This window comes from Portunus trituberculatus, chromosome 9 (assembly GCF_017591435.1).
Source record: "Portunus trituberculatus isolate SZX2019 chromosome 9, ASM1759143v1, whole genome shotgun sequence".
NCBI lineage: Eukaryota > Metazoa > Arthropoda > Malacostraca > Decapoda > Portunidae > Portunus > Portunus trituberculatus.
The window spans coordinates 363,027-390,000 of NC_059263.1; the positions used below are offsets into that span (position 1 = coordinate 363,027).

General features: G+C 40.6%; 2 protein-coding genes across 6 annotated transcripts in view; one reads left to right on the forward strand and one right to left on the reverse strand.

The window, feature by feature from the left end:
- The first annotated feature begins 4,211 nt into the window (after positions 1-4,211).
- LOC123501687 lies at positions 4,212-9,928 on the forward strand. Of its 4 annotated transcripts, none has more exons than XM_045250675.1 (7): positions 4,212-4,362; positions 5,556-5,685; positions 5,991-6,165; positions 6,532-6,702; positions 7,134-7,286; positions 7,524-7,685; positions 9,318-9,928. In XM_045250675.1, exons 2-6 carry the CDS (start codon positions 5,564-5,566, stop codon positions 7,668-7,670), a joined length of 768 nt encoding a protein of 255 aa, XP_045106610.1. In that variant the 5' UTR covers positions 4,212-4,362; positions 5,556-5,563; the 3' UTR covers positions 7,671-7,685; positions 9,318-9,928. The 4 variants fall into 4 exon arrangements, with proteins under 4 accessions (XP_045106610.1, XP_045106612.1, XP_045106611.1 ...); XM_045250677.1 differs by having other exon boundaries at positions 4,342-4,453; XM_045250676.1 differs by lacking the exon at positions 4,212-4,362 and adding an exon at positions 4,433-4,570.
- LOC123501683 (matrix metalloproteinase-14-like) overlaps positions 8,098-26,974 on the reverse strand; it is a 27,217-nt gene continuing 8,340 nt past the window's right edge. The window contains exons 2-13 of one of the 2 annotated variants that reach the window (XM_045250666.1): positions 16,769-16,873; positions 16,052-16,184; positions 15,703-15,803; positions 15,190-15,394; positions 14,787-14,935; positions 14,465-14,633; positions 13,766-13,902; positions 13,498-13,638; positions 13,004-13,147; positions 12,784-12,897; positions 12,575-12,650; positions 8,098-9,487 (exon numbers count right to left, since the gene is read on the reverse strand). In XM_045250666.1, coding sequence (XP_045106601.1) covers positions 9,312-9,487; positions 12,575-12,650; positions 12,784-12,897; positions 13,004-13,147; positions 13,498-13,638; positions 13,766-13,902; positions 14,465-14,633; positions 14,787-14,935; positions 15,190-15,394; positions 15,703-15,803; positions 16,052-16,184; positions 16,769-16,873 — 1,650 coding nt within the window. In that variant the 3' untranslated portion in view covers positions 8,098-9,311. Of the gene's footprint in view, positions 11,276-12,574; positions 12,651-12,783; positions 12,898-13,003; positions 13,148-13,497; positions 13,639-13,765; positions 13,903-14,464; positions 14,634-14,786; positions 14,936-15,189; positions 15,395-15,702; positions 15,804-16,051; positions 16,185-16,768; positions 16,874-26,974 lie in introns of both variants that reach the window. The other variant, XM_045250667.1, reaches the window with a different exon arrangement.

Sequence of the window (26,974 nt, forward strand, 5' to 3'; positions counted from 1 at the left end):
TTTTTTTTTTTTTTTTTTTTTTTTGCCATTACCGTAGCATGGGTATTAGGTTATTTTTTCATAGATTTATTCTCTTAAGATTTAAATTTTTTGGGATTTCTATAAACAATTGTTTTTATTTGTTTATTTTTATTGATTTATTTTGTTATTTTTCATGTTTATTCTTAAATATTAATATTATATGCACACTCAGGTTCTCATACACACTTCATTTAAACAGGGATCCTACTCCTATCTCAAAATTATTGTCCTTTGTCAGGGGAAGGGGGAGGGAGGGATAACTCACAAGCACTCAGGGTGGCTACTTAGCATCACTACGTATTGCACATTTACATGTAGAGGGAAAACATTCACATCACATCACGCAAGACTGAAATCATACACACTTTCATAGTTTTATTTACATACATAATATTGAAATATTTACCGTGCAAAATAAATATATACACATAAATCACAACTCTCTGATTAAATCAGTCTCAGTCAGGTAAATCATCAGTTTATCGATAAAAATAGAGAAAGAGAGAAATGAAAAATAGTCTGTTTTAAGCACCTCGTTTCTTGTCCCGCGGGAGCTGCCAACACTCGCTGTACAACTAGATACAATTTGCTATATACTTCTTTGACAAATAACCAAAGCAGGACACGATAACGAAGAGAAAGATGTCACAATAACCAGCAAATCATTAGGTGATATTTTTATAAGTATAGTATCTCATTAATGATAGATTTAATAATATTATTATACACACGTAGTCCCTTCACGGACATACCTTCTGCTACTGGTTAAAACGCGGCAGTAGTTGTTTTTGTGGTGCCGGTGGTGGTAATAGTGGTGGTGATGGTGGGCTATACTGATCCATACACACCCACACACAGCCATAAACACTCAAAAAACATCTTTTTTATACCGAAAATACTCGTAAACACACCCAAAACACCCCACATACATCCAGAACATGTTTACACACACACACATGGGCAAGCCTCTTAATGTGTAGCCCCTGTTTACCTAGCAGTAAATAGGTATGGGATGTAACTCGAGGGGTTGTGGCCTCGCTTTCCCGGTGTGTGGAGTGTTTTGTGGTCTCAGTCCTACCCAAAGAACGGTCTGTGAGCTCTGAGCTCGCTCCGCAATGGGGAAGACTGGCTGGGTGACCAGCAGACGACCGAGGTGAATTACACACACACACACACACACACACACACACACACAAGTGAAGTGAAGCAACAAGACAAGCAATGGAAGCCTTCACCACAACGCCTTATTTTCATCAGTTAAAGGTATTTATAAGGCCATTCACTTATTTTTATCTTTTCTTTAAATATGAGAGTGAAAACAGTACGCAAATATTAAAAGGTGATGGTAAAACGATCATTATAGAAGCAAGGCGTCAGTCTTAACAGTTGATATTTGCTTCCTTCGCTGACCGTAAGCCAAACATGTGTCAAAATGCATCCACCAGTCTATCATTTCATATCCCATAGTCAAAAGTTCCCTATATGGCTTAATTTTGGCTTTGTAAGATGATAAAGACAATATATGGACGTCCGCGACCACTGTTCCCGGTGGTGCCTCCGGGCCGCCTCCCCCAGAGGTTCCCTCCTCAACCGGCAGCCTGCGGGGTCAAATATATTTTTTTCAAATATATCCTAACGGTAATATTACGCTTCCATTGTATGTTTTTATGGTTTCTATAAATGTTTCGTTGTGTTTGAAGTATTTTTCGCGCCTGTAGCGTTTAGTGGTGTTTTGTGGTGTAGCTATGTTAAAGAGTTTTTAACGGTCAAAATTTTCAATTTTCCATTTTGAGTTTTTATATTTGAAGCTATAAGTGAGCCCTTATGGTGTAAAAAAATCGTCTATGCTCTTTTAAGTGTGAAATCAATATATTGAGAGAAATATGCGGATTTTGAAATGGTGTTTGGTGCTGTTGAACAAAAGTCTTATTTTTCTTTATTTTATTTGCTCACGTTTCCGCTTCTCGGTCTAACTCGCTGTAGAATGCCTTAAAATATAACTCAGACTCACTGAAATGTGATAAAATACTCGCCAAGTGAAAATGGCTTGACTTTACAGGACGTTTTAAGAGATTTATGGGTTAAAATGTTTTTGTACTTTTAACGCACTTAATTTAGACTTTTTTTTTTAACTAGTTAAGCTGGAGATATTTTGATATTTTGAAAATTAGTTTAAGTATTTATCACGTCATAAAATAACTAGCATTCGGCCGTGGCTTCGTTTTTTCTTAAAGTCATTTTTGAATTCAAATGATTTACGTAATTTAGCCGAGTCACCCCGGTCCCGTTCTCTCTGATGACCATAGCCCCAGGCTGGCGCCTCTTTTCCAAGCCCGCAGTTCGTCAATATTTTTCCTAATATCTAGTGATTTCTGCCTGTTTTCGTGTGTTTCTAGGTTCAGGTGTATAGATATTTGTAGCAGAAGGAGGAAGAAAGAAGAAATAAAGGAGGATAAGGAGGAAGGAAGGAGAAAGGGAAGAGAAAGAGGAGGAGCAGCCAAGCCACAATACTTAAGTCACCCTCCATTTCCTCAGTATTTTGTTTAACATCTAGTGTTTTGATGTGTTTCTAGGCCCAGGCGTGTATATGGAAGCAATAGAAGAAAGACGAAAGAGAAATAATGGAGGAGGATGAAGAAGAAATGAGAAATAGAAGCGAATAGAGAAGGAGCCAAGGTCTAATATTTAGGTAAGTGTTCCTTTTAATCTTAACGTTCTTTATAATGCATACTTGTTGATTTTGGGATATATTTGGGGTGTTTCAAGTGTGTTCAGTTGTGCTGCAAGGTGTTATGGATATGTTTTTGGTGCATTTTGTGTGTTTTCTGTGTGTTTTAGGCCTTTCAGATATATTTTACGTAGCTTGAGTATGTGGATTGAGATGTGTTTCAGTATTTGCATGTTTTGAGTGTGTTTTTTGGGTTAATTTTGAGTGTTTTAAGCTGTGTGGGTGTGTGTGTTAGGAATCTTTTGGATTTGTGTGGGTGTTTCTAGTGAGTTTTACGTGTGTTTGGGGGCATTTTTGAGGGGTACGTTGTGTGTCTTTTGAGTGGTAGGAGATGATATTGAGTGTTGTAAGTGGTTGGGGTGTGTGGGGGTGATTTTGATGTCTATTGGTTGTTTTTAGTGAGTTTTAGGTGTGTCGTGGTGCATTTTGAGGTGTTGCATGGTGTTTTGAGTGTGTTTTTGTTGATTTTGAGTGTTTTAAATGGTTTGTGTGTGTAAGGGGGTTGTTTTTAGCGTACAATGGTGTTTCTAGAGAGTTTTGTGTGTGTTTTGGTGCCTTTTTAGGTGTTGCTTAGTTTTATGAGTGTGTTTTGGGTTAGTTTTGAGCGTTGTAAGTGGTCTGGGTGTGTATTGGGTGGTTCGGTGTGATTTTGGCGTATACTGAGTGTTTCCAGTGAGTTTTAGGTGCATTTGGGACGTTTTGAGGTGTTGCATAGTATTTTGAGTGTGTTTTTGGTTAGTTTTGAGTGTTTTAAGTGGGATATGGGTGTGCACCAATATATATATATATATATATATATATATATATATATATATATATATATATATATATATATATATATATATGATATCTACCAATAGGATGTCTACCAATCAGAGCACAAAGAAACGATGGTGATATGGCAACGGTGATAAAGCGGTGCCTGCTATTGACCAATGACCAATATGAACAAACTTTATATATATTATTCGTGTAATTTCTTTAAATAATGGATACAACCCTGCCTGCAGTACACATGATTGTATTATACTCTACTTCGTTCATCTGTAGATACTGGCATTTGCAGGGATTCCTAAATGCTATTAATGATAACAGTCTTATAAAATAAGGACTGTATAGTATACTATTTGTGATATGTAACTCATGGGGTATCTACCATCTGTATTCATGTTAGGTACTCTGGGAAGCCCACCAGCAGGCAAGAAGAAAGGAAGAATTGCGGTGACACAAGTATTAGGAAAGAAAAAGCAATAAAGCCTCATTGGTATGAACACTGTCTGAGGAGAAATGAAGAATGGATAGGTACCGTAGGATGGCTGACATGGAAGGGACACTGAAAATTTTCGCGAAGGATCTCGATGGAAACGAAGCATTAGGATAAGAGTGGGGAAAAAAAAAAAAATTAAAATCTGCAACCCCATAAAGACTGAAAAAAGCGAGATAATAATTATAGCAATATAGTAATAATGATAGATAGAAAGTGACGCGTCTCATGGCTCACTTGTCTAAATATTTACGTTCGTGAGGATCCAGAAGGAAATCCAGAGATAAGGATTAATGCTAGTGGATGTGTGTTATTAGAAGTGTATTAGCTCTCAACCACGCCGCTGAGGGTTAGTGGTGAACATCTTGCCTGTGTTGGGAAGGGAACCGTGCCCCTAATCCATATCCCCTTGAGTGTACCGCAGCGTGTTAGCGTGTGTGGTGAGCAGTGTGGAGAGGTGCTGAGGGGAGTGGTGGTGGTAAGGTCAAAGGTTGCCCTCAAACGTGTCAAGGTTGTAGTGTGTTATCTTGGCTGCTTCATAACGACTGTCTGTGGAGGTATTTAGTGCTTTCGAGAATGTTTTCATTAATCTAACTGGTTTTAGATGTTTTGCAGAATTTGTTTAGTCTTAAGTCAGTACACGCTAGGATTAGAGAGCACTATGGGTTACCAACACTGATGCCATGGCATGCTTTTTCCTGCCCATTTACCGTATGTAGACTACACAGCACCGTAAATTATCTGTACGTTTATATGTACCGACCACGTTTCCTAATCTGTTCAAATTGCAATTTAACAATACAGGATATAGACTATCTTCGTTTTCTCCTTCTCTGGCCATTATAAGGTTCAAGGTGTGGTGAAAAAGCAGGGGAAGCCAAATTATGTCAAATATGCAAGTCTAAGGATGGTATGCCATATCTTGAAAACGAGATTTCAACCTAGTCTAACTGGTCATCAACCCGAACACTAACACTAGTCTAATTAAACCTAAATGTGGGGGCTTCACTTCTCTGAATCTCCTTAAGAACATTAACCTGATCTAACCTAACCTAAATGGAAGGGGTCTTCACTCTCACCTGGACTGTTCCTTTAGGACAATAACCTAACTGAACTTAGGCTAACATTTAACTTTTTATCTTAATAGAAAATGGAAAGTCTAGGATGTAGGTGATCATCTCTTCCTCATCCTCAAAGAGGACTTGCACCACAAAGAGCTCAGGATCTGTTTGATTTCAGCAAAACACTGATTTTAAAGAATCCAAGTTGGCTTGCTTAGAAAACTGTACAATAAAATCTCAGTATTTGAATTTACATGTATTGCACTTGACTACTAATGTGACACTCCTTACAGTTACCCAGCTGACTGCCACGGCTGTTATGTGTACACATGGTGATTGGTCAAAATAGTTTATGCATTGGCTGGATGTGAATGACAATTAATGACACATGCCACCAGTAGTGCATAGCAGCAGCTGGAACATAGCAGCCAGCGCTACATGCAGGCCTGTTTTCCTCCAAAATATCATTGTTTTATTTCAGAGTGAGTCATGTTATCCATGCTAGGCCTGAGTAAGACGGGGTCATTGTTAGAGGCACCCCGGCCAGCAGGAGGTGTACTGCCCCACCAGGAGGACGAGGCCTTAACTAATCTGTGGCTTGAAATTACCAAGTGAGTTGCTGTGCTTGTTATTGTGGTCTTCCTCTCCTCCACCCAGCCACTTCTTCCTCAAGTCATATCTTGTGCAGTTATGTTACTTTTTCTTCATCATTCCCCTTTCTAATAACCAGTTTTTCATTAACCCTTTATTTCTACATGTCTGCCTCTATTCTTCCTTCTTATGTAGTTTTTTTTTTTTTACCTTCCATTAATTTCTATTAGTCTTATCATACTATGCTACACCTTATTCTTGTCCTTCCATCTTCTCCTGTTCTCCTCTTCTTTATGTAGTAACAGCCCTTTCTCCACACCGCCAGGGCAGAGGCAGGATGTTGCAAAGTGATGAATGAGGTGCGCAATTATAGGGAAGCAATGAGAGCCATCCAGGAAGCTGAGGAGAAACTAATCAAGGACCTGGGATCCTCTGGTCTGACTGCAGTCTTCCCTGAACTGCGCCAAACAACAGATGAATACTTGTCAGTAGTGGTGGAGGTGAGGCTGCATCACAAGTGCCATTCCCACTCTTGTTATCTGGGTTAGGTTAGGATACATGAAGGTTAAGTTGTAACAGTCAGTAGCTTTGTGGATCTATAGTTCATTTATTTGTCGTGTTGTTGTTTTGTCACTTAGATTTGTTCGAATGAGTATGTTAAGTCACAAACAACTAAAATGTTGAGTCATTGCCCATCCAGACATGTGAGGTTATTCAGGCAATAAACATACAAATCAGTTAGTATTCTAGCAGTATTAGTTTATTCTAAGCTAATGAGCATCCAGGTTCACTGACAATTTGATTCAGTACATATGCTAATTTGAATCAGTCAGTGCTATGTTACAAGTGTGTTGGCTGTCTCTCAGATGAAACCCAAGACAGAGGAGGTGTCCGGAGCACTGCATCAGACACTCGGTGAGCCGGTGAAGCAGTACCATGCCTTATATGAACACCTTGATGCTCTTCGCCGCCGCCGAGATGCCCAGTTGGCTGTGGTGTCCAAGTATCAGGACAAGCTGGACCGCTTCAAGCTCAAGGTGATGTGCAAGGAAGTGACTGATGATGTACAGTACTTATTGGTGTTTCTTGGGTATGCTGTCAGACCGTCTGTGTCTTTCTTTGAGGGTGGAATTAGTTTATCATTCATGTACTATGTTAACCTTGATAGACCAATATACTTTGCCTTCATCTATGCTACAGTACATACACAGCACATTACCACACCAGCAAACTCTTATACTTTCCCTTACAAATTAATGTACTGAGAAGCTGCACCTTCTTTTTACTCTTATACTACACTTACTTTTCTCTAATAATTAAAATATTGAGGTGTAGTGAAATCTAGCAGCCTTGTGTGAACCTAAAGCACTGTTGTTGCAGTCTCTTTCTTCTAATATCATGTAAAAATGACACAAGCTAAAGCCACGGTGTTAGTGGTGCCAGGTGCTCACTGTGGTGATGTCATCAGGGCAAGCGGACGACTGACGTGATGGTGGAGCGGGATGGAGCCTTGCGCACACTGCGGGAACTCAACACTCAGCTGCTCAGTGAAGCCAGAAAATTCCACCAAATGCGCCACTCCTACCTCCAGCCGTGCATTGAGGCGTACATTCAGACTCAGGTTTGTTGACCTCACTGTTTCATCACCTCAGTAACTCTTAATCTATCTATCTTCTGTGACATAAGGTGATCTGTAACTCAAGAATTCAAACCATTATTTTTGAATAGTGATCCTAAACTTACTATCATATATCTACCATGAAGAACTCAAAGGTATGTACGTACTTGTAATTAATAATGTGTAGTAATCCTTAGCTCATCACTTACTTAGCTACTTATCAATCACTCTTCTCCCCAGGTGGACTTCTATGGCACTGCAAACTCACACTTCACCAATCAGATTCAAGTGAGCCGTGGTGCCCACCAGATTCCCGATAACCAGTATGAGGCCATGATGAACGACTCCTTCAACAAGATCAAAGCCCTCAAGATTGTGGCCACCTGAGTCTGTTAAGCTGCTGTAAGTTGATGTGTTGTAGAACAGTTAAGGGAAGAAGATTGAGTTATTTAGTTAATTAGTGGGATGAAGGTATGGAATTGTGTTAGAAATGTAAATGATAGGAGTCATAGAGGAAGATACAGAGGACAGAAACCAGTGGAGGAGACTTATACATAGAACTAATCTCTAACCAGGGACATGGCAAGAGGAGATGTGTTATGTAGGTGCAGTGACAGATGTGCTGAGGCCTTGCAAGAACAATCACTTTACTCACTTAGTTGGGGTCATTGTCATTGATTTATTAGTGATTATAGTATTAGTGTTCTTTTGTAAATTTGGTTAAGAAAAATTTATTTACATGTGAATTTTCTTGCCTGTTTTCATCATGCAGTTAAATAGAAAGAATAAAATGATTGGGTTAAACAGTATGCAGTTTTAAAAATGGTACTTTATTTGTTGTGATGAAGTTTTCAAAGATAGGTAAATAAACAATAAAGATAGCAATACGCTACACAGATGTAGAGCTAAATGTGACTATGATATAGATATGTCAGCCAACAAATAAACATATGTACATGATTGTATATACATGGTAGATGGATAACATGAGTTAACATTAATGCAGGTTTGCCATGCCTCAGCAGTAGTACCAAGTAGTTGCTTCATTCACACTTACATGCTTATCCTTGCCTGTCTAACTCCTATCAGGCTGTTCTTTTCAGCGAATGCATCACAATAAAATGCAAACATCCTCACAAAATACAGCATTGGGGAAGCTTCATCACATTGCACATTTACATTCATTATTCATCCATTATTTGAGATAAAGTATAACAATAACAAAATTGCCCAATACTCTTGTCTATCTTGAGATATGTAGAGAAAGGGATTCTTGAGGAGTAACAAAGCATTACAGTCACTGTTATCAAGTGTCATCACCATAACTGTAACCAGCAGTCATTTCCACAAATACTGCAGTGACTACACACACACACACACACACACACACACACACACACACACACACACACACACACACACACACACAGCAGCAGTTTACAGTGGCCACAGATCATAAATAATCACTGATCACAAACCACATGTGATAATAATAATAATTAACAATAACCCAGTAGTTTATTGCTCCAGTGTCATGTCTTGAATGTCCTTGACTGGCCAGTGTATCTCTGTCTCCCATGCACTGTGGCAGCAAGACAGAGGAGGGTCGGGAGGGGGGGGGCACATCACTGCTTGAGTGTTGTGGTGAACGGTGTAGTGTCATGAGTAAGTTTGTACTGGTCCAGGTGTGGTCAAGTCTTCACCATTACTTGGCTCACCTCTGAGACAGCGGAACTTGTACTATTGTAGGCAGGAGATTTATGTCGGTTGGGGAAAATGTTGCATATGGCTGGTGGTGATATTGGTGTAGTGTGTCACCTCAGTGGGTCCCATCAGGCCACTCCATCCTGTCACCATCTCCTCACCTCATCTCATCTCAGGACAGTGCTATGAGGGGAATGCTTCACTTCTGAGATGAATTGACATGCTTCTTGAGTGAGATCAGTGTAGTCTTTGTGCTGTCTTCTCCATGCCTCGGGACTGTTAGGTGGACGAGTCTTGGATCGTGTTTCACTTGTTTTCTTTACTTTACAGCTTGAGGAGGAGGGAGGGGAGGAGAGCCAGGAGGATGGAAAGAAGAGAGACAGGGAGAGTCTGACTAGATGCTCCACTGTATTCTGGGTCCTGATGGATTGCCTGGTAACCCACACTATGAGAACCACCAATTCGGGGCAACTCGTTGTTAAAGTCATCGTCTGAGCCGTCTGGGGGAAAGGCAGTCATTAGCAATCACTTTTAGGGCAGGAGTAGCAGCAGCAACAGAGCCAGATATAGTTACCCCTGCTGCTGCTGCTGCTGCCATAGCTTTTGCCTCTCACAAAGATGAAGTGAATCAGTAATTACAGTGGATTAGTGTATTTATTGTTTTAAGTTGTTAGTGTGTTCATGAGTTTGATTAAACCTCCCAGTAAGTGTTATTACACATCATGAGTAACTGTTATCTTTTCTACCACTACAATTACTATAAAAGAAAATATATATAAGTAATGTTTACATTGCTACAGAAGAACTAAATACTATTATACTCATTGCCAGTTAGTGATTATTTACTTTAAGTGAAAACAAATATATATATTTATATTAAATATCTTTTGATTAATTGATTTGTGACAAAGTTTTAATACATGAATAAAAATATGAAAGATTAAGTTTATTGAGTCACCAGTATGGCAATTTTGCAGCAGAATTGCAAAGCTAAAGCTCATAACATGAAGATCAAAAGATTGGGTGATGTAACCACAACACAGATTAGCACATTCATTACAGATTTAACTGGAAGAGTTGACACCTTTCCTACGGTCTTTGAATGAGAATAGCACTGGTAATTTCTCATGTGATCTGCGATACTCTTACACGTTAAAGATAGAATTACACGCACCAAAAGTCTGAACTATTTGGTCTCTACTTTGTGGCATCTCTTATTATTTCTACTCTAAACTTGCACCAAAGTTTTTTATTAAGTTTGAGAAGCTGTAGCTGCCAGAAGATTTAGTATTTCATTTATCTAAGGTGAGAAGACTCTTATTTACTTTTGAACTCCCATATACGCCTTTAGTGTTAGAAAATTTGTCCTTCCCATTCTCCTTATACACAACTTTCCTGGGCATCTGAATTCCCATCTAAATTTAAGAAATATGCATTCAATTACTAAATCAATTTTATGCGTTTCCTTCAACTTCTATCACCCGTGTGTTTATATCTCTCCTCCATCATCTGTCATTATTCCCCACTGGCACAAACCTTCCCAGATATGTGCAACATCACAGTTGGCTGCTTAAGTGCCATCAACACACAATCATGGCCTCTGTAAGCACATCACATATAAGCTGTAGTGATGCAAAAATTACACACCTCTAGCCATTTCATTAGCTGTAGTGATGCAAAAATTACTCCTCTAGCCATTTCATACCCACTTTATTGACCTTATCGTTTAAACCACACCTCTTGCAATTGTGTCCTCTTCCATTCACCAGTGATTTAACGAGTAATTTTCTCATTTTAACATTCTCCTCTTGAGAAACTCACTTATTCCCTATCCAGTTATAAATGATCCTTGATGTACACTACATTGTCTTTTTTGCCTAAACAGCTGTACATGATTGATTTCAGGTTAGACAACTCCCAGTAAGTAAAATAATGAGTCAAGCATCACATATAGAAGGCACTGGTGTTATCACGTCAGTAAGGCAGAAGCAAGTAGTAACAGTAAGGCGGAGGGCAGTAGGTGGAATGGCAGCCAAAGTTGTGGCAGCAGTCAGGGAGGGCAGGTTGGGCCGCTCTGTGTCCCAGGCGTTTACCGACCAGGCTGGGTCTCGTCTTCTGACTCTGCCACACACAAGATGACCTGTTACCCGGGCTAGACACCCACCAGGGATCAGCCACCACCCAGACAGGCCAGAAGCACCGAGGTGATAAGCATGCAAGCCTTGGCATGGACCACCGATGTGCCCGGCATGATGATCCCACCTCCTAGCCAGAGGGGGTTTGGCCTCCTGGGAAGAGGAAGGGCCACATCACCACCCGTGAGGCTCCCAAACTATTCTCGTTTTCTCACATACACACACACACACACACACACACACACACACACACTTTACTGCCATTAACATGCAATCTGGTAGTTATATTTGTTAACATTGCCAGTGGACTAGAGTAACATAACAGATAAACATGGCACACTATACACACACACACACACACACTTGTGTGGTTAATGAAGTCATGCCAAGGCAATAAACTCACACACAGTCTGAGAGCCTCCAAGCTGAGGTTTTAGATACTGACTAAGAAAATGTGATAAATTTTTTGTCTAAGTCAAAATGAAATGTATACATAATTCTTCCTCTTCATTTGGAGGGATGTTGCAGTGTATGAAGGAATGATGAATGCATCACAGCAATAAGCTTGATGACAAGTACATAACTAGAGAGATCATAAGCAAAATGCTTGTGTGTTTCATGCACAGTTCATAAAATTCAAACTGGAATTTAAAACTACAGAGTAGAGTGAAGGAATGTGCCATTGGCAAACATGTCAGTGACTTGATGCACACACCAATAGTGGCTAAGAAGAAAATTGAGCAAATGAATGCAGAGACCACTGAAAGAGTAAAGCACTCTTTACTTACTCCAGTCACACAGATTGACTAGTACTGTACATATAAAGAAGTACAAATCACACACACACATTCATGAATTTAAAGCAACGTTAGATGCTAAGAAATATAAAGACAGGACAACATGAGCTTAAGCATGGCTCTTTTCCTGCATCTCACAACCAGGTAATACACACACACACACACACACACACACACACACACACACACATACGCACACAGTAGTCATGCCAGACTATGCTTACTACTAATATCAATCATCATTAGTGGCCAGGAGTCACTGTATAAATTGTCATTGATAGCAATATTTTTGATAGTTTGTTTACTTCTCAGAATATTCATTATAATTAGGAGTAGCTTGTTTTTGACCACTAATGATGTGCTACAGTCTACCACAGGAACAAGCTGGGACTGGACTAGCAAGCGATTGGTTAGTCACCATGCAAACAGATAGGCAAGGCTACATTCAACAAAATATAAATGTAATGAACTTGTACTTTACTGATTCTTATAGAGATAAATAAGCATTATATATAATAATAATTTAAAGCAAATATCAAAACATAACTTAAGCTGCACAAGCTTTTATGACTGACATGATAACAGATGATTGGAGGCAAGTAATATGCTTGCATCAAGAAAACAATGGAGCATTACGACTAGGCTGTGAACTGACCTGCGTCAAGGGTGTCATCCTCATTATTATCCGAGGGGAGCGGAGCTTGGACTGAATCTCTGTGGACGGCTGACAGCTGAAAATAAGCCATACTCATGTTAATAGAGTAATGTGTGTGTGTGTGTGTGTTTGTGCTCACTTATAGTTCAACATGTCTATCAATTAACCTTTCTATACAAGCCAGGTCAGGAAGTGTGGGAGAGACTGACCTGTGATCCGCTGGCAGGGCATCCAAACCACCAGTATCCAGCAGGGCGGGGGAAGTTAGGGTCTGCAGTGTCCACCCTGAAGGCTCTGTCGTTGAATCGCCAGTACTGACCATCCTGAGTGGAACAGATGAGGGAGTCAGCACACACAAAAACTCAAGCATAATCAGGTATTTGTGAACCTTTGTCTTATCCTTCTTTCCTCCTCTTGCACGAGTCTCACCTTGAAGAAGTAAGTGTAGCCGTTGGAGTACTGCAGGGCATCGTCAATGTTGTTGGGCAGGCCCTCCCAGTTTGAGACAGGCTTCGGGTAGCTCTCTCTCACTGGGGGCCTCTGGCTTGGGTCGAACCTCCAGTACTGAGAGTCCTGTTTGGGAGATGTAAGATACTGAGATGTTCTGCAGCTAGACTAGTATACTCATCAATCAAATGTGTATTTACTCTTTTGATTTTTTTTTTTCTATCTATCTTCACATATTTTGCATTTATTCCTTTGCTCTTTACCATCTTCCTGAGTCTTTCCCTCTTTCCTCTACTCTACTTTTTATCTTCACTCTTTCTGTACAATAAGCACTTCACTGAATATCACCTGTTCTGTTTCATTTATAGAGAAAACACTCAAAGAGAACCTAACCAATCACCTGCATGGCCTTCACAAACAAAAGGCACCCATAGCATTTCACAACCTCCAGGCCACTTGCCAGCCTCATCCCTCACCTTGAAGAAGTAGATCTTGCCATTCCCAGACCACACAAAGGCTGCGTCAATGTTGTCGGGCACCCCAGCAAAGCCCTTGGAGATCTTCTTGGGGTAGCCGCTGTCCTCAGTCTTACCATTGAAGCGCCAGTAGTTGTCGCCCTGATGGATCATGTCAAGGGAGGTTAGTAGATGGAAGGAGTTGAGTGTCAGGTAAGGTGACATGAGTATAGTCTGGTCAAGCTCCAATAAGTAACAGTTTGGTAGACATGGGGTCTGTCTGACTCACCTTGAAGAAGTAGGTGTTGCCGTTGGTCCAGGTGAAGGCAGCGTCAATGTTGTTGGGGAGACCTTCCCAGTCAGTGGAGATGAAGCGAGGGTAGCCTGCTGCCACGCCTTCATCCGTGAGCTCCCAATACTGTGATCCTGAAAGTGGGTAAAAGATATGTTTAAGTTTTCATTCTGTATTATTTGTCATTAATTTTTTCTCATATTCATCATTACATATTTACTTTGATTTGCACTTTGTAGTAACTAGAGCATAAAAGTTCAATGTATAGGATCTCTCTCTCAGTCAATCGGTCAGTCTGTCTGTCTGTCTGTCTCACTGTTCTATTCTATTTCTATTGTAACTAGTCAGTAAAAATAAATATCCTGACATCCATATAGTTCAGTATAGATCTCTATATAGGAGCAAAATTATCCATGTTTGATAGTTATGATACAGTATTTGTTGAAAGTTGGTGTTTGTTGTGTTCACTTCTAAATGTTTCCCTCAGTCAAAAGTGCTTGATCTCTTTGAGTGCTGTCAGATGTCAAGTCATGCAAGGAGACTGAAAGCACCACAGAGAACTTAAGATTTAAGGAAAGAACAGATGGGCAAAGACTGTAGAGCTTTGATAAACTTCTGGTTGAAACTGTACAACTCCAGTGACCAGTGTGTCACATTCACTCTGCAGCACCTCTGCTCTCCACCACCACCACTTACCCTTGAACACATAGGTGTTCTTGTCAGACAAGGTGACGATGGCATCAATGGAAGAATCCCGACACAACATTCCACCAGACTCTCCACCACTGCTGCTGCCTCCACCACCAACATTTGTGGGCGGCTGAGTGGCTGGAGTGGGACGGGTTGTCTTCTTGCCATACAGAGCCTGGGAAGGAGGGGAAGTGGTGAGATGACTTCCTAACTTACATTTCCTAAGATTCTTGAGTGAGGCTTCTTTACAATGTATGAGCAAGTGATGAGAGATAATGTGTGTTATCCTGGGTGCTCTCTCTTTATCAGCACTTGGTCAGCCACTCACCTGGATGCCCTTGATGTCATCTGCGTCCAGCTCAAAGTTGGACTCATAGCCGCGGTAGAAGGGAGCCATGAGGGAGGCACGGACGTCTGAGTGTGAGAGTCCCAGAGAGTGACCAAATTCATGGGCTGCCACTTGGAAAAGATTCGTGCCTGCAACACAAAATAGGAGTGTTTGAGACAACTGGTAAACATTCTTTGACTGTGAAGTATCAAAAGTATCAAAGTTTCAGTGACCTGTAGAATGACTCTGAGATAGGATTTTTTACTGACTTTTAAGATTTTCATGTAAACTTTTGAGCTAATCTGGAAGGTGGATTTTAATGACATTCTGAATTTGATATGAATTTTTACTGGCTTAACTGCCTGTTTCTCTGTTTCTAGCTCTTACAATCTTTCTCTCTCACCTCGGAAGGATTTGATGGTCCAGGCCTCAGAGTCATCAAAGTGAGCATCTCCACCATAGATAGGGAAGTAAGCGTGGGCCAGGGTGCCACCGGGGCCGTCGAAGGGATCACCATCACCGTGCTCACCCTTCTCAAACCTCACTTCAATGTGCACCTTGCCAGAGGAGGCACGCTTGAACTCCAGGTCTGTCACATCTTCCCACACCTGCGGGATGTCAGGGTTTGGATGATGCATGGTGGTATTATCTCTACTTCTTATTTCAGCCTCATGTCTTGAAACACATGGCTCTCTCATCAGGATTGTGTTCAAAGGCCACATATGATTGGTAAGGTTCATAGAGGCATTTTCTCACTCAATAATTATAAACAAATCCCTGAAAACTCAATGAATTAAGAGAAGAGTATGTTAAAAAGTCAAGATGAGGCACTGAAATATTTTGATCAACATTTTATTGCCTTTGTATTCATTATGTATTCTTGTAGAGCCCGTAATGTCATCACTTATTGACTGACCTTAAACGCAGCTGCAATTTCTCTGTCAACATCATTCTTCAGGAGTCCTCGGGGGTATTTGGTGATCCTGTAGGTCAGAGTCTTCACCCTCCATCGGGACCCTGTGACAAAGGAAAACAGTCTTAGTAACTTGTCTCACATACCACACACAGCCTCTTTCTTTCTCTCCCTTATTCATAAAATTTACACATTTTCTATAAATTATTTACTATTATTCCCATTCACCTCTTTTTTTTTTTATTATTTTCAATCACTCATTCTCATTCAAGTGTCATTCCATCATCACTCTTCACACATAGCACAACAACATCACAGAGGATGGGGAGTGGAGGAGTGTGATGAGGCTTACCCTGGAGTGCATAACGTTTCCTCCTGGCGTTGGTGCCGAAACCAACCTTGTCCTTCACACCACAGCGCGGCAGATTCATCACTTCCAGGGTATCTTCATCCAAAACCCCTGTCTGGTTCAGTCCTGCAAATGCCTGTGTAATAAAAAGGCCTCATTATTAAGAGTGTTAGAACAAATATGCCACTTTATGAAACTTCCAGGGACCAGATATGCCACTCCACTAAGCTTCCTCATTTTTGAGTAATATAAGGCATATTCTTTAAGTGTGCTTTATTCCCTCACTTTATAAAAAATGTCTGATTCTCTATCTAAGCAAACTGTCAGCATCAGAGAGAGAGAGAGAGAGAGAGAGAGAGAGAGAGAGAGAGAGAGAGAGAGAGAGGTGCAGAAAAGAAACTGTAGTTGGAAGGAGACTAGAGAGGAAGTGAAATGAAAACCTTGAGATGATGTGTGGTTGAATCATTACACAAGGGAAGGATGAATGTCAGATGTGATTGTCTACTCTATAACTAGAAAAAAAAAAAATTACTGGAGGAGACTCATCAATTATGCAACCCAGTCCAGCAAAATTAGAGATACTAAAAAGAAGAAAAAAAAGCTTAATTTTTCACTCAAACCTCACCCAAACCATTTACATGACTGTTTTAGAGGTACATAATCAAGGAAACGAGCATGTTAAGTAGAGTTGGTAGGATTACAAAGTATTCTTTATCTCACCTGGAAATCCATAATGCTGTTCCTGACTGTCTCCTCGGAAAGCAGAGCGCCAGACTGTGGGTTGAGCACTTTTGGGTTCATGTAGCCGAATCTCGTGAAGTACAGCTGTAGAAGAAAGAAAGGAAGGTTAATTGAATCACATGGATATAAGCTCATTCAGTGGAAATTATTAACAAGTTAGAGGTTTGGTTACATCATACGATACTGTAACCTATGTTGGATTATCTTAACTACTACTACTACTGTACTACTACCATCACCACCACCACTACCAGCAACAGTAGTCTCTATAGTATGTCTTGCTTATTTGTCTTTTCTTTTCTTTTTAATAGTAATTTTGCTTTTCCGCATTCAATGAAGTGCATTACATAATTATCTCTTCGTGGCGTCACTTCCTTTCCTGGTATTGCATCCATTATAAAGACAACACCACGCGCAAATGTTCCAATAGTGAAGGACGGGCGGCCTTATACAAATCACCCCAGCGTGAGTAGCCTTGTCTTGCCTCCCTTCCATCTTTCCCTTCCTCGTCTACTACCGTCCTCCCTCCCTCTGCGTGTGTATGTGTGTGTGTGCGTGCGTGCGCGCGAACAGTTTTTTCTTATGAATAATATTTAAGGCCGCTTCTTATGACCCATTCAACAAGGGTAGTAGTAAAGTATGGTGCTACTCCTCCCTGCGTGCCTCCACCCACTCTCCCTTCCTCTTCAGCCTTCAGGGTCAATGGCCGTATTCTACTGAGAGGGAGGGGAGAGATGGTTATGTATAATGTACAAGGTATGTGACGTCGGAGATTTTATAAGTCCTATACGTGTGTGTGTGTGTGTGTGTGTTTTCAGGCAAGGGTGGACACGAGACAGGGCGGCGCCGCGCGGTCCGCCGTGGACTATTCGAAATGCGGCAATCAATGGTCTCCCAGCACCAGGCCGGGGTTCCAGTGGCTTCCTCTCAGCCTGATGTAAATAAAAAGGACAACAACAAGGGAGAGAGAGGCGGGGTCGTGCCAGCAAACCAGTCCCGCCACCCAAAGCTTCCGCCCTCACCCAATACCAGGCAATATATGGGCTGCTTCCATTGTATTACTGCTCCGGAAACAATAACTTTAGCTGGATCGTGTGTGTTTGCTGATGTATTGGTTGGCGTCATGACTTCCAAGTATTTTGTTTTATTGTCTGTGTTTTTAGGAAGTTCCGTAATATTGAATTCCTTTCCTTCCCAACTTTTTTCTTTTTTACGAACAAATGTTTTAATGAGTCACGTGGGATATTCCAATATTATCTTAACCCTTGAACTGTTTAAACATCCTCTTTAATCGACGTTTATCACGTTGACCTTGGATAAAGTCAAACGTGAAACGTGAGTCAGAAAAAAAAAAAACCAACAACATTTGATAATGCCACGGCCTCCCTCCCTCCCTTCTCTACCCGTGATGGACAAACTCTGGCGTGGTAGTGTTTTCTCTCCTTTGTCTCTCCCATCTTCAAATCCCATCATTGCGGTCAATTAGGCTCATCTCTAGTAACAATGTCAAATTCTTAAGGCCGCGGTTTCTTCCCTGGGACGCTGCCAACACGCCACACAAGGACTGTTGCGATTGAAGAGTTTAGTCGTTAGAGGCAAGCACGGAAGGCATGGCGAAATGGTACGCGGAAGGCAGCTCCCGCACTTCCCAGAATATCAAGACTAGATAGTGGTTTAGGAACACCAGAGGCACGTGGAATGATGCAGGAACTAGCGAACGTGGGTTGAAGGTAAAGGTCGTGGTGTTTTGTTCTTTATTTTTAGGGTTTATATGCAAAAATGTCTTCCGGCTTGTGGGGTGTCACATTGAACTCTCCCTCTCTTTGTTTCGCATCCCAAACCTTTCCTGAATCAGAGCAGTTAAATTTAAGTCACGCTATAGTAAATACAAGTCTCTGGGACCAAGGCTGGGTGGTGTGATGCTTGAGATAAAGACAGTGGGAGAAGTGGAGATGAAAGTAAAGGAGACAAGGAGTTAATGAGACGAGGCGCAGTTCACTATTTCATGCTGGGTTGACCTGGATAATAACGCCACCCTCCAGTCTTCCTTGTTAGCCCGAACCTGCTCTCTGGTGTGGCGGCCTTGTGGTGGTGGGACGGTGAGGGTGATGGTGACAAGTGGTTTCCGTGTGTGTGTGTGTGTGTGTGTTCCGGTCAGCTGATGGCGCAGATTGTTGATTACAGTTAGATTGATGCATACATACGTTGAGCAGTGTGTAATGTGAGTGACTGGACTGTGTGTGTGTGTGATGGTGAAAGTTATTTACGTATTAGTTGTATAGCTGCTTTATTTCAAAAGTTTAGCAGTTTATTTAGAATTGGAGTATGTTTTTTTTTCCTTTCCTTTCCATTGCTTTGATGCATAAACGAAAAATAGAAAAAAAAGTTGCGATTTTAATAATTTTACACTATTTGTTCTTGTGTCGTTAATTGTTTTCCTTTCGCTTTGGTGCAAATATTAAAAAAAGTGAATTTACGTTTTTCATTAATCTCTTTGTCGATCTTATTGTTATTAAGTATTCATGTAATCAGCGTTAGTTTTCATTATCTTTCCCTAACGCTTAGTTTAGCTTGTTCGTGTTACTAGTTTGTTTTAAGCATTTTTGTGATAAGTGTGTGTGTGTGTGTGTGTGTGTGTGTGTGTGTGAACTTTTTCTTCCAGCCTTGAGGAGGTACCTTGAGGAAAATCGTGTCCTTACGTATACTATTTTAAGGAGTGTGATTTCCACATAAGCGGCAACAAAATGAAGAAAACCGTTCGCTATTCTTAGATCGAAGGATGTTTTATGTTTCGTGTTACTACTACTACTACTACTACTACTACTACTACTACTACTACTACTACTACTACTACCTCTACTTCTATATCACACATATTTTCCTAGTTGTTGATTTATTTGCTTCGAAACAAACCCACACACGGCATTATCATCATTATACGAGGAAGAGCTGTGATTGGATGTAAGATAATGACGTCACAACCTTAGGAAGATGCTGATTGGCCGATAAAAGGATGTCTTCTAGATGGAACTGTAATTGGCTACTTGTGAAGCTTCGAACACCCATTCTACGAAGCTTTGAATTGATCATTGAAACGCTAACGACTTAATGAAAGGAAACTTCTTATCATTGTGTTGCTACTGTTGTTTGATGTGACGTGGGTTTGTTTTACCCTAGTGATATTTTATGACTCTCTCTCTCTCTCTCTCTCTCTCTCTCTCTCTCTCTCTCTCTCTCTCTCTCTCTCTCTCTCTCTCTCTCTCTCTCTCTCTCTCTCTCTCTCTCTCTCTCTCTCTCTCTGCGCAAGTGAGAGCAAGCCAAGCTAAGTTCTTTACCAGGGTACGATTGTCTTCCATTTCTTCCTCTTCCCTCCTTTCTTTCCTCCTTTTCCTCCTCCTCTTCCCTTCCATATATTCCCCCATCCTCCTCCTCTTTCTCTTCCTCTTCTCATTTCCCGTCTATTCCCTTTTACTTCTCCTTCTGTCTCATCTCTTTCCCTCGCTTTCTTTCCCTTCAGTCTCCTTCCATTCTCTGCACACTCGTGGTCAGGAGGCAAGGGGGACTGTATAGGGGAGGGGATGGGAGGGGAGGAGAGCATCACAGCGCATTCTGGTGGCTATAGCTGGCCGAAACTTGTACTTCCCAAGGCTCTTAACTTGCAACACTTGCCTTGAATTACCGTGGCAAGGTAGAATTGACAGATAGATTGATGGAGGGATAGATAAATACTGACAGTTAGATACGTAGGTAATTAAATAGATTGATGGATAGATGTGCGGATAGATTAGATGTCTGGTTGATCTTGGAATTGCAATAGACAAAAGACTACTACTACTACTACTACTACTACTACTACTACTACTACTACTACTACTACTACTACTACTACTACTACTACTTTGAAGGGGCGAGATACTAATATAGTTAAAAAAAATCTGAGAGAGAGAGAGAGAGAGAGAGACCTACAAAGTCATTCTTATCAGGAGTCCAGCTGCAGGTGACGTGATGCTCCGTTTTGGAGAGAGAGAGAGAGAGAGAGAGAGAGAGAGAGAGAGAGAGAGAGAGAGAGACGAAGTAATTAATACCCAATTTCTACTGGTATATTTTCCCACCGAGATGCATAACAACACTTTTAAACCTCCCTCAATCTTTTCCTCCACACTCCAACATTTAGCCAAAGTTTCCCTGCATTCCCTTCATCCTTTGATCTACTGACTGTCAATTTGAAGAGTAACACCGCTACGAATTAATTTATCGAGTATCTGCGAAATTTACAACCTTGCCATCCTTCACAATTGTCACTACACGCCTACACTTGTTCTGTAAGGATGCGTGTAAAGTCTGCGCTGTCTGACAAGAAAGAACAGCCTTGTGAGAACCAACCCTTACGTAGAGAACCTGGACCTATATAGGAAGAAAGGAGCGAGGAGAGAGAGAGAGTGAGAGTTGCCTGTACATTCCATACCCACCTTAAGAACGCCGCTTTTTATAATATGTAGGTGTGTATCATAAGCTATTGGAGATATGGAAGTCATTAAGAGAGACTTTTTTTTTTTCATATATCTGATGATTATTTGGCGATTTTATACAGCTTCAGAAACTCGTGTGGGGATTAAAATAGTGAAGACTGGCTATTAATCTTCTCTTCGTAATGTAAATAAAATCGTCTAGTCGTATAAAAACTCGTGGTCAAAATGCGTCCCGGTACTGAAGAGGTTAAGTTTTCTTTAGCCCAGGATCCTCGGCTTAAGACCACCACCTGGGTACAATACTTGGGCCTTAGTGTCGTAAGATAGAGAGGGTACGGAAGGAAGGGACGAGGAGAGGGAAAGGTTAGGTTATCACTCCAGGATCCTCGCCGTAGGGAGCCAGCGTGTAATGATACTTGCGTCTTCTTAAAGTGTCGTAAAAGTTAAGCAAGAGAGGGCACTGCTGCCTCGCCTTTGTCCTCACGCCTTTGTTAGCAGGGTGTGGTGTTGGAGGGGAGGGAGAGGAGAGGGAAAAACAGGGAGAGGATAATATAAGGATAACGTCATGTACGGACCAGATGGAAGAGGAGAATAGAGGCGCACTCCATGGAAATAAGGATGGAGGTAACGAGATTAATTAAGAAGGAAGAAGAAGAGGAAGATATGAAGATTGGTTAAGGTAATGAAGAGGAAGATATGAAGACTGGTTAAGGGAATGAAAGAACAAGAAAAATGATGACAATTAGAGAGTAGGAAGAGAAAGATACAGATTCGGCATGGAAGGGAAAAGTAATAAAAAACAACAGTGAAGAAGAGGAGATGGAAGAAGAGAGAAATGTTTTTGCGGAAGAAATTGATGAAAAGAAGCAAAAAAAAAAAATAAGATGACGATGAAAGTTAGGGCAATGGAAGGAAGAAGAAGAAACGAGGAACATAACGAGGCAAGAAAAAAAAAGATAATCAGAGGAAGATAAAAAAAGTGACATAACTAAGGAAGAATAGAAGGAACATTGCCCTAAACACACACACACACACACACACACACACACACACACACACACACACACACACACACACACACACACACACACACACACACACACACGTGCCACAGAGGTCGTTCTCCTGTCATCACCGCCGCGCCACGGTAACTAACAGTGTCTCATCCTGTTGTTTAATACCTCACCTTGCCTTATCACCTGCGGCTCATCTCGCTCTCAATGTCCCCGAAGTAACCCCGAACCTGACGCCGCTGTACAGTTAACCCCTTCAGTAGCATAACACGTTCTCATATTCATTTTGCTTACAATTTGGTGATTTTATACAGCTTCAGAAACTTATGGTGGGGATTAGAATAGTGAAGACTGTGGCCATTACTCTTCTGACCTTCATAGACCCTTCTTAATGTCAATAAAAGAGGTAATGACACCCAAACTGAAGGTAAAAATGCGTCCCAGTACTGAAGGAGTTAAGGTAGCGAGGCGGATGTGGGGAATAACAAAGAGGTACAGGAGGAGGAGGAGGAGGAGGAGGGAGAATAGTGGGCTCCTTGGAAAGTACAGGTGTTTGAGTTTGTTTGTCACGTCACGGACCAGAATGTAACGTGAGCTGCTTGGGTATTTCTCTCTCTCTCTCTCTCTCTCTCTCTCTCTCTCTCTCTCTCTCTCTCTCTCTCTCTCTCTCTCTCTCTCTCATGGTTTTTGTTCAGGATAGATTTAATACGTTTATTAATTGTTTCTTTCCCTTCGTCTTAGTAGTAGTAGTAGTTGTTGTTGTTGTTGTTGTAGTAGTAGTAGTAGTAGAAAAGTAGTTGTAATAGAAAAGTAGTAGTAGTGGTAGTAGTAGTAGTAGTAGTAGTAGTAGTAGTAATGTTAATAGTATGTATCCCGGATCTGTATGTATGCATGTATATATGTATGTATGTATGTATGTATGTATGTCCGCGGTAGCAATGTATGTGACCTAACAATGCCACACTCAATTGACAGACGAACTGAGTCACACACACACACACACACACACACACACACACACACACACACACACACACACACACACACACACACACACACACACAAAGGAAACACGCTATGATTGCGGTAACGAAATGCTGCCAGTGTCCCATCCGTGTGTGTGTGTGTGTGTGTGTGTGTGTGTGTGTGTGTGTGAAAGTTCATCTGTAACAATTATTCCCATCCGGTGCTGTGGCGTCAAGTAATTTTTTTTTTAAATTAAATTTGTATTTTATTTATTTTTTTTATTTTTTTACGAGATTACAACATTGAAAAAAAATTCCCTTAGTCTCTCCTTTAAATGGAACCTCTCCCCCCCCAACCCTCTCCCCTACCCCAAATTAATCACGTTTTCTAAATCACGTACTGGTTAGTCACTCATGGCTTTCGTCACTTATTTTATCAACTTTTTTTCTTATTATTATTCCCAGGATTGTCGGAAGTTACTTTGTCCTTCCTGTAATAGTAATATCCACTTTTTTTTTTTTTTATTCTCTTCCTACAATTATGATTCACGTCTTCATTTCAATGTATCTCTTTTAGTGCTTCCTGTAGTAATTTAATCTTTCATTCTTCTCTTTCTTAAACAATTATGACGATTTCAGTTCATTCTGTCCTATCTTCCTTGTCGTACTCTTGAATAATGTCGTTCCTGGAGTCAACTGTCACAAAAGGCGACTATTTTTCCGTTGCTTACTTGTTTGTTGGTCTGTTCGTTGATGCCTCGCTTTGTTAGGGCTTACGAGCTCCTCCCATCGCCTCCCTGCCTCGCCATCTGTCTGGCATTTACTCTATTCTTTGTTATTTGGTACTGTTTGCTCTGCTTTGGTACTGTTTGCCCTGTTCTTTGTCACTGTTTGCTCTATTCTTTGTTATTTCGTACTGTTTGCTCTGCTTTGGTACTGTTTGTCCTGTTCTTTGTCACTGTTTGCTCTATTCTTTCTTATTTGGTACTGTTTGTCCTATTATTTGGTACTGTTTGCTCTATTTTTATCGCTGTTTACTAATTTTCTGTTTTTCTCTATTTTTTGTCATTTAGTTGTTCTTTACTTTCTAACCTCCATTTTTTTCATCATGACCTTTTTTTCTAGTTTTTTTTTTGTTGTATCCTTGTCACCACAATTTTTATTCTCTATTATCATCATTAATTATTTTTTTCACATTATTAAACATTTCCTCAGTTTTTTTTTTTTTTTTTTTTTTTTTTTTTTTTCAGTATCTATTTCCTTCCCTTTCTGTTTCCTTCCCTTTCCTTTTCTCACTCCCATATTCGTGAAACCGTGTGCCTTGTGAAGCTTCAGCGCCGCGTTCCGAACCACACTGGAAGGAAGCCCCGAAACTGTGGAATGTTTTCTTGGTACGTGTGCCTCGCCCTTGTCACCCCACCGCCTCCCTCCTCGCCCTCTTCCTTTGTCGTGATGCAGGTGGCGAGGCAGCGAGGCGATGGGAGGAGCTCTTTAAGCCCTAACAAAGCAAGGCATCAACGAACAAACCAACACACAAGTAAATAACGGAAAAATACTCGCCTTTTGTGATAGTTAACCTCTTCAGTACCATGACGCGTTTTCATATTCATTCTGCTAAGTATATGGTGATTTTGTACAGCTTCAGATACTTATGTTGGGATGAAAATGAAGACTCTAGTTTTCTGACCTCCATAAAGCCTTCCTAATCTAAATAAAATCGTTCAGTCACACACAAAACTCATGGTAAAAAAATGCGTCCCAGTACTGAAGTAGTTGGCTCCAGGAACGGCAGGATTTAACGTCTGTGGTTTTGTCTTTTGAACTTATGCCTGGTTTTAGTGAAAGTTATGGTGTTTTAAGGGTATGTCAGGATGTTTTCCTAAGTTATCAGGCGGTAGTGGAAGTTATGGATGTGTGAAGGATGTTTTAAGGACATTTTTCTGAACTTTGCATAACTTTTGTCTGGTTTAAGTGAAAGTTATGGTACTTTAAGGGTATATCAGGATGTTTTCTTAAGTTATCAGGCGATAGTGGAAGTTATAGATGTTTGAAGGATGTTTTAAGGGCATTTTTCTTAACTTTATATGAAGTTTTAGTGAAAGGTAGAACGTTTTAAGGTGAATTCAACTTTAGGGGCGTTCTAAAGACATTTCACGTTCTTATCTTATCAAGCGGCAGTGGAAGTTTCTTTAAAGGATGTTTTCATGGTTGTAATAATAGTTTCAGAAAGGACTCCGTGCCACTGCAGCCATAAAAACAGGACGTTGTGATGAAAGGGCAATGCTTCAAAATAAGGGATGTGACCTACAGTTAAGTACATGTCGTAAACTTGATATATAGATGCCAGATTTTTTTTTTTTTTTTTTTTTTTTGCATGCTTTATTCTTTTACTTGATATTTATTTAATTATTTATTTTTATTTATTTATTTATTAATTTTTTTATTTATTTATTTATTTTTTTTTTTTTGTTCTGAATGGGTACTTATCACTCCAGGGAAGCATTGAAGTCTCGATATCGTTGAGTTATGCAAAATGTAAAATACGGTGCATTGAAATTAGATATTCCCTTGACATCGAAGTAAAAGCAAAAACAAAAGCGTATCGATACATCTATTTCTGTATTTCCGAGGAAGCATTAAATTTTCGATATCGTTCAGTTCTGCAAAATATAAAGCTCCCTCGTATTATAACTTTTCATTCCCTTGACATCGAAATAAAAACAAAAAAACAAAAGCGTATCGATATATTTATTTCCGTATTTCCGAGGAAGCATTAAATTATCGATATCGTTCAGTTCTGCAAAATATAAAGCTCCCTCGTATTGTAACTTTTCATTCCCTTGACATCGAAGAAAAAGAAAAAAAATATAAACAAAAGCGCATCGATCCATTCCACCAAGTGAGCAGCAGGAGTCACGCCGCCTTGCATCTTTTCACGGCCGTCGTCTTGTATAACCTGTATAGCGTGAGTAGCGTGCGTCAGGGGCGTGAGTGAAGAGTGCGTGAGTTAGAATAGCGTGAGTCGTTACTGTACTTACCCACCCTCCCCATCCTGTCCTTCAGTGCACCTGTTTGTGTGTCAGTACCGGGCTGGAAGTAGCTCGCAGACAGGTGTAGTGGAAACAAAGGGGAAAGATTGTGGTAGTGGTGTTAAATCCTGTACTGAGATGCATTTTTACCGTAATCTTTGGTTATAAGGTGATTTTATTTGCTTTGGGAAGGGTCTATGGAGGTCAAGATTACTGGCTTTCTATACTGAGACACATTTTTACAGTGATCTTTGGGTATAAGACGATTTTATTTGCATTAGAAGGATCTATGGAGGTCAGAAGATTACTGGCTTTCCATACTGAGACACATTTTTACCGCGAGTTTTTGGCTATGATTAGACGATTTTGGAGGTCAAGATTGCTGGCTTTCTATACTGAGACACATTTTTACCTTGATCTTTGGGTATGATAAGGCGATTTTATTTGCATTAGGAAGGGTTTGTGGAGGTCAGAAGATTACTGGCCAGAGTACTTTTACTTTTCTCTTATTTCATGTCGTTTTTGTTATCACTGCAGCGAAGGAAAGGGGTAAGGTAACGAAATATAGTCACCTGCACCTGAGAGAGAGAGAGAGAGAGAGAGAGAGAGAGAGAGAGAGAGAGAGAGAGAGAGAGAGTTCCATTCACGATAACCCGCTCAATAAATAAAAGAAACGTAAAGTATAACCACTATCTACCACCACCACCAC

Excerpts from the sequence above, each read along its gene's own strand:
- LOC123501687 (XM_045250675.1), top strand. The coding sequence starts at position 5,564 with ATGTTATCCATGCTAGGCCTGAGTAAGACGGGGTCATTGTTAGAGGCA. Across the intron at positions 6,166-6,531 it reads ACTTGTCAGTAGTGGTGGAG|ATGAAACCCAAGACAGAGGA; the intron begins GTGAGGCTGCAT and ends GCTGTCTCTCAG. Across the intron at positions 7,287-7,523 it reads AGGCGTACATTCAGACTCAG|GTGGACTTCTATGGCACTGC; the intron begins GTTTGTTGACCT and ends TCTTCTCCCCAG.